At 34.9% G+C, this 14430-nt stretch overlaps 1 protein-coding gene across 1 annotated transcript in view; it reads left to right on the top strand.

Annotated features, from left to right (window-relative positions):
* Positions 1–14430, top strand: part of LOC126818753 (probable E3 ubiquitin-protein ligase HERC1) — a 36286-nt gene that overhangs the window by 12703 nt on the left and 9153 nt on the right. The window contains exons 24-41 of the mRNA XM_050546302.2: positions 342–544; positions 845–1048; positions 2707–2831; positions 4636–4838; positions 5344–5602; positions 5894–5992; positions 6535–6708; positions 6966–7101; positions 7447–7604; positions 8167–8358; positions 8566–8704; positions 9328–9509; positions 9684–9839; positions 9970–10195; positions 10454–10701; positions 11968–12195; positions 13092–13264; positions 14064–14229. Of these exons, the coding sequence (XP_050402259.2) occupies positions 342–544; positions 845–1048; positions 2707–2831; positions 4636–4838; positions 5344–5602; positions 5894–5992; positions 6535–6708; positions 6966–7101; positions 7447–7604; positions 8167–8358; positions 8566–8704; positions 9328–9509; positions 9684–9839; positions 9970–10195; positions 10454–10701; positions 11968–12195; positions 13092–13264; positions 14064–14229 (3271 nt within the window). The remainder of the gene's footprint in view (positions 1–341; positions 545–844; positions 1049–2706; positions 2832–4635; positions 4839–5343; positions 5603–5893; positions 5993–6534; positions 6709–6965; positions 7102–7446; positions 7605–8166; positions 8359–8565; positions 8705–9327; positions 9510–9683; positions 9840–9969; positions 10196–10453; positions 10702–11967; positions 12196–13091; positions 13265–14063; positions 14230–14430) is intronic.

Here is a 14430-nt window from a genome sequence, read left to right as displayed (position 1 = left end):
GGTCATACGCCATGCAGCAATTCTACGATCTATTCTTATATAGAATTCAAACTACCAATGTTTTTTTTACATGCATGCCAATTTGTACACTGGATCTTGGTTTTTCATCCCATCCATATGACTATACATTGTCTCTTGCCTGGCCCTTCGTCATGTACCACTGACAGTTATGGTACCTAAACTTTGTAGTGCCTTCATCATGCACACTAGCATGGAACTGTGCATTGTATAAATGTACGTATTATTATTATGCATGTGTTCACACTAAGAACACCCTAACATTGAAATTTCCCACAGTTAGAATTCACGGGACTCATAATTGATTATCTTTGTATTTTCAGTGGTTATGATGGTACTGTTAGGATATGGAATATACCAAATAAAACACATCAGTTTTTACAGCAGACATGTGTATTTAATCGTGGAGATGATCAGGAGACAGTTGATCTTGATAGCTGTCCTCTCGCTAATGTCTGCTGGAACAGTACAGGAAAATTATTGGCAGCCTCACTTGATAATATGATCAATATTTGGATTGTTGGAGGTTTGTATATTTATTACTTTAAAACTAGATTTCTTTGACTTAAAGGTTTGTCGTTTGGATACACTAGTGCCTCGATTTTAATATTTTAAAAAATATCTCCATTTTTTCAAACTTGGTTCACAGTTGTTAAGAGTATAAAGCCATCAGGGCTTAAAAGGATGAGTGTCCCTCAAGGCTGCCACAAAAATATCCTCAGGAGGTTATTTGTTGGTTCAAATGAGATATTCTTCCAGGAAATTCCTTCAATAGAGTTGGATTCATTCTAATTAGTCCATATTTTATTCTGTTCTTTATTTGCAGGTAGTAAAGGTCATCTGGATCTACAGCCGCAGTGGGTTACTGCCCTTGCATGGCCTCAGACTCGTGGATTATTTGAAGGAAGATCAGGTTTAACTGTAGATTGTATATTAGTTGGTTCAATTGATGGACGAATTTCTGTTATAGAAGTATATGATAGTTCCAGTTTTCACCGTAAAGAATTACAACATTGTTATCGTAGAGATGGTAAACTATATTATTTTTCATTTAGCAATTTGAGTTAACTTTAGTTTGATGCTAATTGGCTTAGTTCCTGAATAAATAAATTTGACTTGTTCTTGTGGCATCACAAGGCCGCACAAAAATATTATTCTTCTTTGTAGAAAATCTTTCAAAAAGGTCTTGCCCAGTTTCACAAAACATTCGCAGACTTAAGTTAAGAATTTACTCAACTTTCAATCACTGTTTATTAGAAATATCTTTAACCCAGAAACACAAAACTATGTAAATAGTTGTTTGGTTTTTTTTGATTCATATGATACATTAAAATAACAAAAGTTTTATAAAGGGCTATAAATTTTTTATTGTTTTGATGTATCAATAAGAAACTATGTGCAAATTTTTGTGTTTCTGGATCAAAGATATTTCTCTTAAACAGTGATTGAAAGTTCAGTAACTTCTTAATTTAAACATTGCATTATGCAAGAGCTAAATCTGATTATTGCAAGTCTATATTTAGGCTTCAGATGTCATAGAAATTATAAATTAGATCTTTATTTACACAACAAGCACAAAATCAACTCTGTAGACCCACGGATGGCTTGGATTCAGCTTGGATTTAAACGGGATTTCGTTGACTGATTTAATTTTAAATGGCGTCGTGAGCGGAGATTAACCGTTATCGACGCCATACTCCCGGATCGAGGCTTAATGATAGAGTGTACGAAGCGAGACCGCTGTTGAGCGATGCCTTAACAAATGACATCTAAACTACTTAAAGTGCAATAAACTAAACACAGATAATGACAATTCCTGGAGACCGTGTGATGACTAATACAGACGGACAGGCCTCTGTCTTAATAATATCAACAAAAATATTTTTATTTCCCCAATAGGCACGACGCCACTGGTGTATACCTATAGATTTATCATAATTGTATTATAATATTATGTCCTGTATTCAATTGATTTAATGCATGCCCAAAATACAAGTGAGATGAAAATTTACCCTCTCACTCATTTTGTCCAATTGTTATAAAAATCCAAAAAGGTAAAACACAAATTCGGATATGATGACAGCAGACAAAAGACAGCAGAGATTATGTAGGTGGAGTTAACGCCTGTCAATCAAACGATCGGCCATACTAAGAATCGGTGAAGATGGAATTCAATCCCATTCTCGTCAAAAATTACACTGGTGATAACTATGTTCAGAATAAAGTAATTTGACTGAAATTTTCAATATATTCTTCTTTCATCATCTATTTTTGAACTGTTATAGCAAGAATGGCTAACTCCTTATAAAAATCTCCTATAATGTATCTTTAAGTCTGAAAATGCTTGTGAAACCAAGACCCGATCTTGTAGGGAAGTATCGATTATTGAGCTTACTAGACACTTCTAAATTCAATAGATATGTTTAATAGTTAACCCTCATTAGCTTGGGGAATGTGAACACATGGTATTCAGTGAAAATGTTTTAAATTCTAAAGATAAAAATACAGCAGTATCTGACAACCTGTATAATGTTTTATGTTGCCTATAATCTTCTCCATGGGAATGTATGATTACACTTTCTAGTACTCTAGTAACATTCTATTTGAAATACCCATTATTAGCTTTACAATGAATGCTCATTATGAAGAAGTTGTCTTCATGTTACCTGTTTTTGTATATTTGAACAGTATCTGTGACTCAGATAGCATGGTATAATGAAGATAAAAGATTTATGGTGGGGTATAGTGATGGTACTATATCTGTTTGTAGTAAATCTGACTTTGAACAACCAGTTAACACAGAGGCTCACCAGGTAAATATATGTATATTATTTATACTATTCAAAAAAAGTAGGGGATATTTGATTTTGGGGGCATAATACTAAAATATGCAAATGACTACGAAAAAAGTCACTATAGAACCTAACAGAAGAAACATTTCCAGTTACATGTGACGCCCAAACGCACCAATAGCTACCGCATGGAATGCAGGTGATGCTTGGGATCATCATGGGGGTCCAACCCAAGATTTGCACGACTCTGACTTTGAATGTTACAGTCATTGTGGCATTGAATTCCAGGGTGGAAACATCAGTTTAATTGTTTTAGTGACCAGAAAACAAATTTTGATATGCGTCAGCTTACCCAAAATGAAAGGTTACGTGCCCTTGGCATGCTACAAATCGGCACAACACAGGCGGTTGTGGCGCGGACAATGAATGTTTCTCAGTCTGTCATAAGCAGGCTATGGTCCAGATACCGTGATACACAATCTGTACAGGACAGACCACGCTCAGGTCGACCAAGGGCGACAACTCAAGCCCAGGATCGATTTATCCGTACCTTGGCCTTGAGAAATCGTGTCATCACAGCAAATCAGATCAGCGCTCGTCTTCAAACAGACACTGGTGTGAGAGTGAGTGGCCAGACAATTCGGAATCGACTGCATAGGGGTCACCTTCGCGCCCGACGTCCTCGCGTGATCCCTTGTTTGAGAGATCATCACATTCAGGCAAGACGTCGTTGGTGTAGGGATCGTCAACACTGGGATAATCGACGCTGGAGCAATGTGATGTTTTCAGATGAGTCAAGGTTCACTGTTGATTTTTTGGACAGACGTAGGAGGGTGTGGCGTCGTCGAAACGAGCGCTTCCAAGACGTTAACGTCATCAGACATGATCGATTTGGGGGTGGTTCTGTTATGGTGTGGGGAGGCATCACTGTTGCTGGAAGAACGGCTTTACATGTTGTTGCAGGGCGTGTTACAGGCCAGTACTACCGGGACAACATCTTGGCAGTCCATGTTGTGCCGTTCGCACGACGTCATGGCCACCGTTTCATCTTCCAGGATGACAACGCAAGATGTCACAGGGCCAGGATCGTTACAGGTTACCTCCAACAACAGAACATCACCACATTACCTTGGCCAGCACTGAGTCCCGACCTCTCCCCCATCGAGCATGTCTGGGACATGCTTGGACAGAGGTTACGTCAACGTCAACAACGTCCTGCCAATGTCCAAGAACTTGCTGCTGCGTTGCAACAGGAATGGGACAATCTGGACCAAAATGACCTTAGACGTCTCATTAGGAGTATGCCACGTCGGATCAATGCTTGTTTGGCAAACAGAGGAGGATTTACCCGTTACTGACTTGGTTGTGATGCTGTGGTAACTTTGCTGTTTGACCCCGGGTATCATTTTACCCTTATAATGGTCAGTCTGTGCCTTACTTAGTCTAACGATCATTTGGAATAAATCGATGAATGTGAACTTCATTTCATTTTGTCATTTGTTTCTTCGTCAGTTTCATTAGGTGACTTTAATAACACTTAAAAATCAAATATCCCCTACTTTTTTTGAATAGTATATATGAAAAAAAAAAATGTTATCTGAAAAGGATCTTCAGAGGAAATTGAATTTTGTGCCAATAAGATCGAGAACAAATTGGTGAATTGAATTTGATGACAAATTGTTAGATCTTAAACTTTCATTACATTTCGAAGAGTTATCATCACTTTTTTCAACTTTGAGATTAGCACTAATGACATTGCTGCTGTTGAACTAAAGAATCTGTGTCTTATATATATAATGTATCCTGTTTTATTTTTATTTTTCAGAATTCTATAGGAATGTTAATCTGGGATCCTACTGGTCATCTGCTTGTTTCTATGGCATCTAATGATGTAACAGTCAAAGTGTGGTCTGTAGGTGATGAGGGTTTAGTAGCAGATAAAATATTACCACATCAGTCTAATGTCACTTATATAGAATGGTGTCCATTGTTAGGACAGAGAGATGACAAAAAACTTCTATTAGCAAGGTTGGTTTATGAAAAATATTAGTTTATATTACAATGTAGGAACAAATAAACTCTCGTAAACTGCAAAAATAATCTCCAAATGACTTTTACTTAGATTAAAGGTATAATAGTTTTGAAATAATTTCTTTGAAACTGTTTTATTTTTTGATGTTACAATTTACAAGTTTGTTGATAAGTTTGTGCTTAAATAACCTAATCTAACAGCTGATCTAGCTAGTGATTGAGAAATAATGGCTTCAGCCAGTGTTAATGTCTGAAATCTGAAGTCAAGCAAACAGACAAAATAACTGTGTAGACTTACAAAAAAAAAAAAATATCATTTTAATTAATGTACATTTAGTCATGGCTGATTATTATCAACATGTATCAAAAGTTAATAATAAATTAAAACCCTCAGAACATTTTGTTTGGAATTCATTATCTGACTTTGAAGAATTTGTTGATGTTATTTAATAATGAATGCACCATTTATTTCTATGTATAACAGTTTATGATATTATTACAGTGGGTGTGAAGATGGTACTATATATCTGTGGTGTTATCCCCAACCGAGTCCTAAAAACTTGACTCCATCTATCAGTAAAACATCAAGTCAACAATTTACTACTACATCTAGTGTAGGACAGGAGGAAGTCCCTACTATAAAACCTGTTAGAATCTTACTAGGACATATAACATCAGTATCATGTCTAGCATTTAGTCCTAACGCTTTAATGCTTGTATCAGGATGTGTGAAGGGCCTTGTTAATATCTGGTCATTACAGGTAAGTCATTTCATCTAACTCTTTACCTTTTAGACCTACGTTATGTTTCAATATTGAGTAGTGGAATCAAACTTTAAAATGAAGCCTATGACCATTATGTTTAACCCAAATTAAAGAGGTCTAGTAATTTTTAGAGTTAAATTATTTTGTATTTTAGATAGATATGACTGTTTTTTTTAAACAGATTGTTTAATTTGGTTGGGTTGTTTTCTGTAGGGTTCTGTAATAACTTATTATTAACCACAGGCTGCATTTTAATAAGATTTGAGTAACTTTTATTATAAATTTTAGGATGGTTGTTTGAGCCAAACTCATACTGGAAATGGAATTGTTCGTAGTATTTCATGGTTCTCAGAGAGGATGATTGCACTAAGTTGTAGCAGGTCTAAGGTAAAATAATACTGCATGCTCATACAAATTTTTGCACTCAGATAATATTTCATGACTATTAGAATCAGTTTTTGGTATTTGTTGCTGGATGTCTGTTAAATCAATCGATGTTCCAAAATATATAAACAGATAAGGAAATTATGTTGATTTAGATGATAAACAAATTGCGTAAATATGAAAATGCACAATAAAGAACACAACAATTGATCATGTACATGTAATCAATAATTTTGAATATTGTTTGAACAATGAATTACAACATTTAGATAGTAAATTTTCATTCATTATGGTTACTAAATAAATTATTATTAATCAAACTGTATATAATATTGTACACTTTAAAAACACAACAAAATTTATATGGTAAACAATCACTGGTTTGTACACATATAGCACAACGTTTCGACAAGTATCCTCTTGCAATTTCCAAATTTTTTCAACTAAAGTCGTTATACTTCAGCATGTTTTGTGACAAAGAGGGATTTGAAAACTTTCTTTGTAAATGAAATATTTAAAACAATATATTTTGTTTTTTTCAACAGGACATGACAATTATTCATTATTCACCGGAGTCTTGTAACAAGAATCGTGTTGTTAGTGTAGCCAGAAAGTCACTGAAATCAAGAGGTCTTGTTGGATTACATCAAGCACCTTGTTTCCGTGGGTTACTACAACGTTTACCCAATATGCTACAAGAACAGTATTTATATGAGAAGGTAATAAAGTAATTAGATCATCAACAGTCAAATGATTTATTGCAGAGTTTTTGGCCCTGTCCCCGAAACCTTGAAAAAACTCTACAGTTTTTGAGATTTCCTGACAAGGTTATGTTGAGTATTTGCAGTGTGAATTTTGTTTTAAAATCTCAATCTTCATATTATTCCTGACATTTGGATCAAATTTTGTTAAACTATATTGATTTACAATACCCTGATATTTGACATTTAATAGTTATTAATGGTTTTCTTTTTAGCCAATTGTAATGAGTGGGGATCAGTTAATGTATAGTCAGTATTTACAATGTCTAGTTTCTATGGTAGTAGGATTGTCATTAGATGCAGCACTATGTTATACACCTCAACCATTACATCATATTACAGAAGAAACTAGTAAGTACATACAATTTATGTTGCTTTCAAAGAAACATTTAGTCTGAAACAATATATCAATTCTTAGTACATATTTTAATTTTTGATGACGTGCCATAATGTCACAGTGCAATAATTTTACGTTTACAGATATATGTTACAGGTGAATGAGTCCGTGAGATTTGATGTCTATTTGTCCCATGCCCCTGTCTGCCCATATGTTAACACATTTTAAGCAGAGTAATAAGCAATTTGTTTGTTCTATAAATGAATGTGCAAGTATCATAAATTTATTTTAGAATGAAGGTGGGGGACCACAGCCTTATTGTTTGTTTGTTTATTTAACTGTTTGTTTTGTATTTTCAGTTCAAGACGGTATTGTATCCGAGTGGCAGTGGTTACTGACTTATGCTACTGCTATTAAATCATGTGAAGCTTTGTCTAAACGTTCACCATTTCCCAAATCTTTCACCAATCTTGATCATGAAATTGAGGTTTTTACTGACAATAAAGAAGAAATTATGGTGAGCTAATATCACTGTACTTTCTTTGGCAGCTTATAATTTAACTACAAAATTTCCTATAATTGAGGGGGTTGGGTGGCTGAATGGTTAGCACGTGCGCGCTGTACCATAAAGTCTGTCATTGAGTCAACTGGCGTGGTTTCGAATCCCCATTTGTGCGTGGCAAGGAGTAGGGTCGCCTGTCCAACCTCGTGGGTTTTCTCCGGGTCCTCCGGTTTCCTCCCACTGCTAAAGATCACTATGCGCAAGCGAATTATTGAAATAAAATTAAACCATGTGTTGGTCCCGACGAAATGATCTAGTTTGTGTCAAGTGGGCGTTAAACCCCATTTCTCTCTCTCTCCTATAATTGATCATTGAATTGATCCTTTTTTTTTTACAATTATGTGGGTTTTTTATTAACATGAAAATCTGGTAGATTTTGCACCAAGTAGATTTCGCGCTATCAGCAAATTTAATTTTGAACAGTCTTGTAGTTTGAAGATACATAAAAAGCCTTTCTTCGTATGAGAATTAACTATTAGAATATGTTTTGTTCATTGTTTAAATATATTAACTATAGGATAATAGTAAATGGGATTTAACTATGGATAGTCAGATGATGTCATGGGCAATACAACGACCTGAAGATTGGCAGATTGGTGGTCTGTATGAAGCGTTTCTATGGGGATATGGACGTCATGGTCAGATGTGTGAAGGTGGTCAATCAGCAACAAGACCTGTCAAAGTTCCATCTTTTTCTTGTGCTCAACAGGTATATGTATATCAGCAATTTGATTGTTTGTCTTCGGAATCTGCGATGTTAAGTGTTCACCATAATATTTACTGGATTCAAAGTAGAAAACCTTTAATGATTCATGGATGTGCTCTTTCAGATATTTTTTGAAAAACTGACTTGATGATTTCTATATGGAATCATGATATGTTGATCCTGGCTTAATAATAATTGTCACTATTACAGATTGTGTGCGGTCAGAATTGTACATTTGTTATACAAGTTAATGGAAGTATTATGGCATGTGGTGAAGGTAGTTACGGTAGATTAGGTCAAGGTAATTCAGATGACCTTCATACTCTGACAGCTATATGTACTCTACAAGGTGAGTTGGATATGTGTGATACATGTAGTTTATAAGAGCATAGCATAATGTACTGCACAGAATTATTCTACACTGAAAAATATTGATAAGACCTACTATGTTTACAATTATTATTATCTATTCCAAAGTTCTCCACAGGGGGGTTGTTCATTGGAACTAAAGGAGGGACCCTAATGAGATTCAGACATTTCTGATCATAAATTTTGGAGTCCTCAACCTTTTTATTTTCAAATTTATGAAATTTTGTAAACACAATACAGATGGGATATTTTAAAACTCAGTGTGATTGTTCATTGGGGAATAGATACGAACACTAGTGGATTTCTAAAATTTGTAAGAACAAAATTTGTCTGTCCATTCTCATTTTGAATTTGAAAGCTTGCGAACATGAGAAAGCTCTCAGTGATAGCTTAAGATCTCGACATAGGATAGAGTTCTCTATGGAATTTAAAATAAAAAAAACGTACTTTAATTGTTTAGAAGATTACGTCAGGATTTGTTTACATTCATTTTTGATCCAACATGAACATCTTCTGATGGGGTTATTAGGGGGCCTGACAAGCCCCGGTATTCAACGTATGATGATTACATCTTGATCTTACATCTTGAATTTAAATCTTTAGGATTTGTAGTCACACAAGTAGCAACATCTGTTGGTTCAGATGGTCATAGTTTGGCTGTGACCGAGAGTGGAGAAGTCTTTAGTTGGGGTGATGGCGATTATGGTAAACTTGGTCATGGTAACAGTGATCGCCAGAAACGTCCAAGACAGATCGAACCTCTACAAGGAGAGGAAGTTGTTCAGGTACCGTTTAGATTTCATTACATGTTTTAGATTTGCTGAGAAATAAAAGAAATCCATAGAAACATTTTACTTTTTGAATTAAATTGCCTTTGATTCATTTTTTTGTTGCCATCTGGAATGAGAGTGAGTATGCTGAATTATTTGTATAAAAATTGTTATGGCCATTAATTGTAGTTATCAGCTGGCTATAAACACAGTGCTGTAGTAACAGCAGATGGTAAACTTTATACATTTGGTAATGGTGATTACGGTCGTCTAGGACATGGATCAACAGCCAATAAGAAAACACCAGAAAGAGTTGCTGAATTAGAAGGATATCAGATTGGATATGTAAGTTTTATTTTATTATCGGGCACATATAGTTTTAGATTTGAAGTTTTTAAAGAAAGCAAATCAAATTGTATTTTTCATCAACCAGTTAATTAGGGTTTCTGTGCTTGAATTACCACACTTTTTTCAGGTATCTTGTGGTCTGAACCATACACTATGTATCTCTGTTGACGGAAGTAGTGCCTGGTCCTTTGGGGATGGAGATTATGGTAAATTGGGGCACGGCAACATGACTGCAACCTCAGTACCAACTAAAATAGAAGCTTTGCAAGGATACAAAGTGAAAAAGGTTGCATGTGGTAACCAATTCTCTGTGGCATTGACCAAATGTGGAAATGTTTTGACTTGGGGTCAAGGTAATTTATGTTAATAACATTATGTCTTTTGTATGGTTTTTTTTTAACAAATTGACATATATTATTATAAATATTGTGTATTCACGCTTTCTTTAAAGATTAATTGTTTCTTAAAAGCTAAACCTTTGTACAAATGTTTATTTATTGATATTTTTATGACATTTCTAAAATTATACTAGCTTGTAGATCGTGTACATCGTTTGTCTAATTTTAGCATAGTGTTTAATTTTTTGGGGGGGGTTATCCGTTCTTTCACAGATCGTTTGATTGGTCATGGTAATGTGCAGCCTCGAAACCCAACAGTACCACAAGTCATTGCTGCATTGAAGGAATATTTTATTGAAGATATTGCAGTAGGAGCAGAGCATACTCTAGCTTTAACTTCCACTGGTGAAGTATGGGCTTGGGGCAGTAATTCTGATGGACAACTCGGTATCAGACACCTAAACTCACCTGTAAAAGAACCTGTTAAAGTGCCAAATCTTGAAGGAATCCATATTTCACAGGTTTGATTTATAAATTAACTTTTATTGCATTTACCCAAATATATTTAGAGTAGTTGTTTTCTTGAACCTATAACCCTAATTTTTTTCCAGGATGTATAATATAACAGGCATGTGCTATTTTAGACCACCATTGACCATTCAACAAATGCTTTCCAAGAATCCAGATTTAAACATCAATCAATTGTGAATAAGCATAACATACAGGCATGAGATGCTGTTTCTTTCCTTCCACTAGAGGCTAGGGTTTAAAATATTAACCGGGTTTAAGTTTAAGAAGATTTTAAATATAGAGTGCTGTCCAAGCATCACCAGTAGTTAAGCTCTAAGTCAACTTTCAAAAAGAATAAATACCAGTTTTTTATATGCCCACATTGAAATGTGGTCGTATATTGTCGTCGCCCCCGTCCGTCCGTTGGTCCGGCGTCCACAATTGCTTGTGGACGCTCAAGAGGCTAAAGTTAATATCCGATTGACTTTAAATTTATATACAGTGTTTAAGGCCATGAGACGAAGAAGCCTATTGATTTTCAGCGATTTCCGATAATTACTGCCAGAGTTATGGCCCTTGATCACTTCAAAAAATCTTGTGGACGCTCTAGAGGCCAAAGTTAATATCCGATTGACTTTAAATTTATACACAGTGTTTAAGGTCATGAGACGAAGAAGCCTATTGATTTTCAGCGATTTCTGATAATTACTGCCAGAGTTATGGCCCTTGATCACTTAAAAAAATCTTGTGGACGCTCTAGAGGCCAAAGTTAATATCCGATTGACTTTAAATTTATACACAGTGTTTGAGACCATGAGATGAACGATGATTTTCAACGATTTCGGATAATTACTGCCTGAATTATGGCCCTTGATCACTTTGAAAAATCTTGTGACGCTCTAGAGGCTAAAGTTATCATCCGATTGACTTCAGATTGATACACAGAGTTTAAGGTCTTGAGACGAACAAGTATATTGATTTTCAATGAATCTTTATGACTTGAAACAGCTAAATCCATGATGTTAAAAGTTTCGTATACTAAACGTTAGCATGGGACAGAACTTTATAAAATCAAACAAATTCTAATGGTTTTCTGATAATTACTTAATGAGTTGTTACTCTTAATCAGATTTTAATGTATTATAAATGTTTCATTACCGAAAAAACTCAAAATATGCGACAACTCTTGTTGACTGCGCGGACGATATAGCTGCTGTTTCGTTGCCTGGCAACCTATCTTATATTATGTTAGTTCAGCTGTTTTATTGTTTTTACAGATTAGTGCTGGTAAAACTCACAGTGCTGCCTGGACAGCACCTCCACCACCACGACGAACCCCAGGTTCACCTCGCCCGTTATTACTTGGTGTACCAGAAGATATACCCCCACAGTATGGGAGTTTAAAGTGCTGTAATCCATATAAAATACGAGGACGTCTAGCTCTTCTTCATCATTTCTCTGATCTTATTTACAGTACATGGAGATTACTTAACCTACCTCAAATAGTAAGTTTTTTCCTTAAATATCAGTAAATATATGCCTCTTTTTTAAAAATCAGTTTTTAATAGGCCTGTGGTTTCATTTTAAAGATGGGTTCCCAGAAAAGTATTTATCAGGTGGTTATTTCCAATAAAAGTATGGCAATTTTGGTATATATGGAAAGTAGAGATATCCAATCTTACTAGAAAAATACTGGATTCCCCGAACACTCATGGAGCGTATACAGTACAAAAATGTAAGGGTTCCCCTAATCGACAGCCTGACGATTAGGAATTTCTGCATGTGTGATGTCAAAGGTCACACGCGAAGATTGAGCGCTTGATGTACAAGTTGATAAACTTTATGAAGAGTTACACATACAACACTTTCTGAGATAAAAAATGACAGAAAAAGACGCGGGTAGTGGATAATCCGAGAATTTAATTAGGATTCGATATTTGTCATAAATAGTAAGCGATTAAAGACAACATCGTCTTATGTATGCAATGAATTCTCCTCTGACTTCTGAGAGAGGTAAGTCACGTGACGTAAACATGACCTGGTTTGATCAAATTTTTATAGCAGGGCATTCCTTGGCAATTACAATGTTTGAGAAGGATTTGAAGCAAAATTATGACAAATTAATTAGTTTGAATATGTTTTTAGTCCATATATACCATTAAATCACCCAGTTTGTACAAGGGAATGTATCTTTAAAAAAATATTTAATCACATAGGTGTCCATCAAGCAGGTTCATTATGGATTCATTTGTGATTAAATGACTGGCATTGGAGTATGTCTGTTGCTAGACAGAATTTAGTGCGAAATAACTATGCTTGTTGCTTGATTGAAAGTTTATCAGACCCTCAACGTAAAAGTTTTATTTCTTATATTCCAATTTTAATATCAATACTATTTTAGCAGAAAGAATACTCTAGTTTTGAATGTGGAGCTACAGGTATAATTGATGGTAGACTGAGGAATATTTTATCTCCACGAGTTTATACGCTGCCAATGGTGAGATCAATTGGTCGTACAATGGTGCAAGGTAAAAATTGTGGACCACAGATTACAGTTAAACGGTTGTCAACAAGGTATGAAATTCTACTGATTTTATCATTGTAGAATATTTCAGGGCTTCATACTTATAAAAAGTGTGAGAGTGAATAAAAGCACTCAGCGTAAACTTTGCAAGCATGTTTTCAAACAAACTCTGAAAAGTTTTGCGAGAGCTATGAATTCATTCTGCAGAACCGGATAAAGATATTTTTTATTAAGTCATTAAACCTTATAATTGAATGACATTCCAGTTTTTGAATGTATGCAACATGATTACTGTCTTGAACCATAATAATAATCACAGAACTAAAAAATCACTCCATTACTGAGTAACAAGAATATTTAACTTGCCATTCTGCCAATTACATTTGGTGTTTCAGTCAATCAAAAATTTGTCTGGTATTATACTCGGTGACAAGTTTCGTGAATTACATCGATCAAGAAATATTTGAAGATGAATAAAATGACACTGTTTCCTCTGTCATTGTGCAAAAATGTGTGGATTATCATTAAGAATTTTCACAATGTACTGTTCAATCAGCATTTAGTAATTATAATAGAACACATTCAAATAAACACAAACTATTTCTGGCTTGAAAGCAATTACTTTAAGCAATTTTCACAATCTGTCTGGGTTTCAAGACCTTTTATAGCTTCATGTCTAAAGGGTTAAACATGCACATTTATTGATATTTACCAGCACGGAGCAACAGTCCAATATTTATTTCTGTTATGTTTACAAACAAGTTAAATTTTGACAACCTTTCATTATATTATAGTTGATGTATATATGTTTTGTTGCCTAGAAACCTATTTTCTATTCTTTTATTGTAGAGGTAAAAAGTGTCGACCTGTGTACATACAGACAGCGCATCAAGTTGTTAAATTAAAAGCAGAAGAGCTACGTCTGCCAGCTCGAGCATGGAAAGTTAAATTAATAGGTGAAGGTGCTGATGATGCTGGTGGAGTATTTGATGATACAATTACAGAAATGTGTCTGGTAGGTTAATTATGCCAAGATTATTTGTTTTATTATATTCCATACTTTATATTTTACTTCACTGCTGATAATTTTTGTTGTGATCTTACATATATACTGTAAAGAGCAAGGGAGCCGGATCAGTAACAAGGAGGTCAAGAGTTTGATCTCAGTGTTGGCCTAGAAAGCTCCCCAGGATTTGCCAGTGTGATTTTGCTCTTG

The sequence above is a fragment of the Patella vulgata genome, chromosome 4, assembly GCF_932274485.2.
Source record: "Patella vulgata chromosome 4, xgPatVulg1.2, whole genome shotgun sequence".
NCBI lineage: Eukaryota > Metazoa > Mollusca > Gastropoda > Patellidae > Patella > Patella vulgata.
Note: the sequence above shows the minus strand (reverse complement) of the source record. Positions and strands in the feature narration are given on the sequence as shown.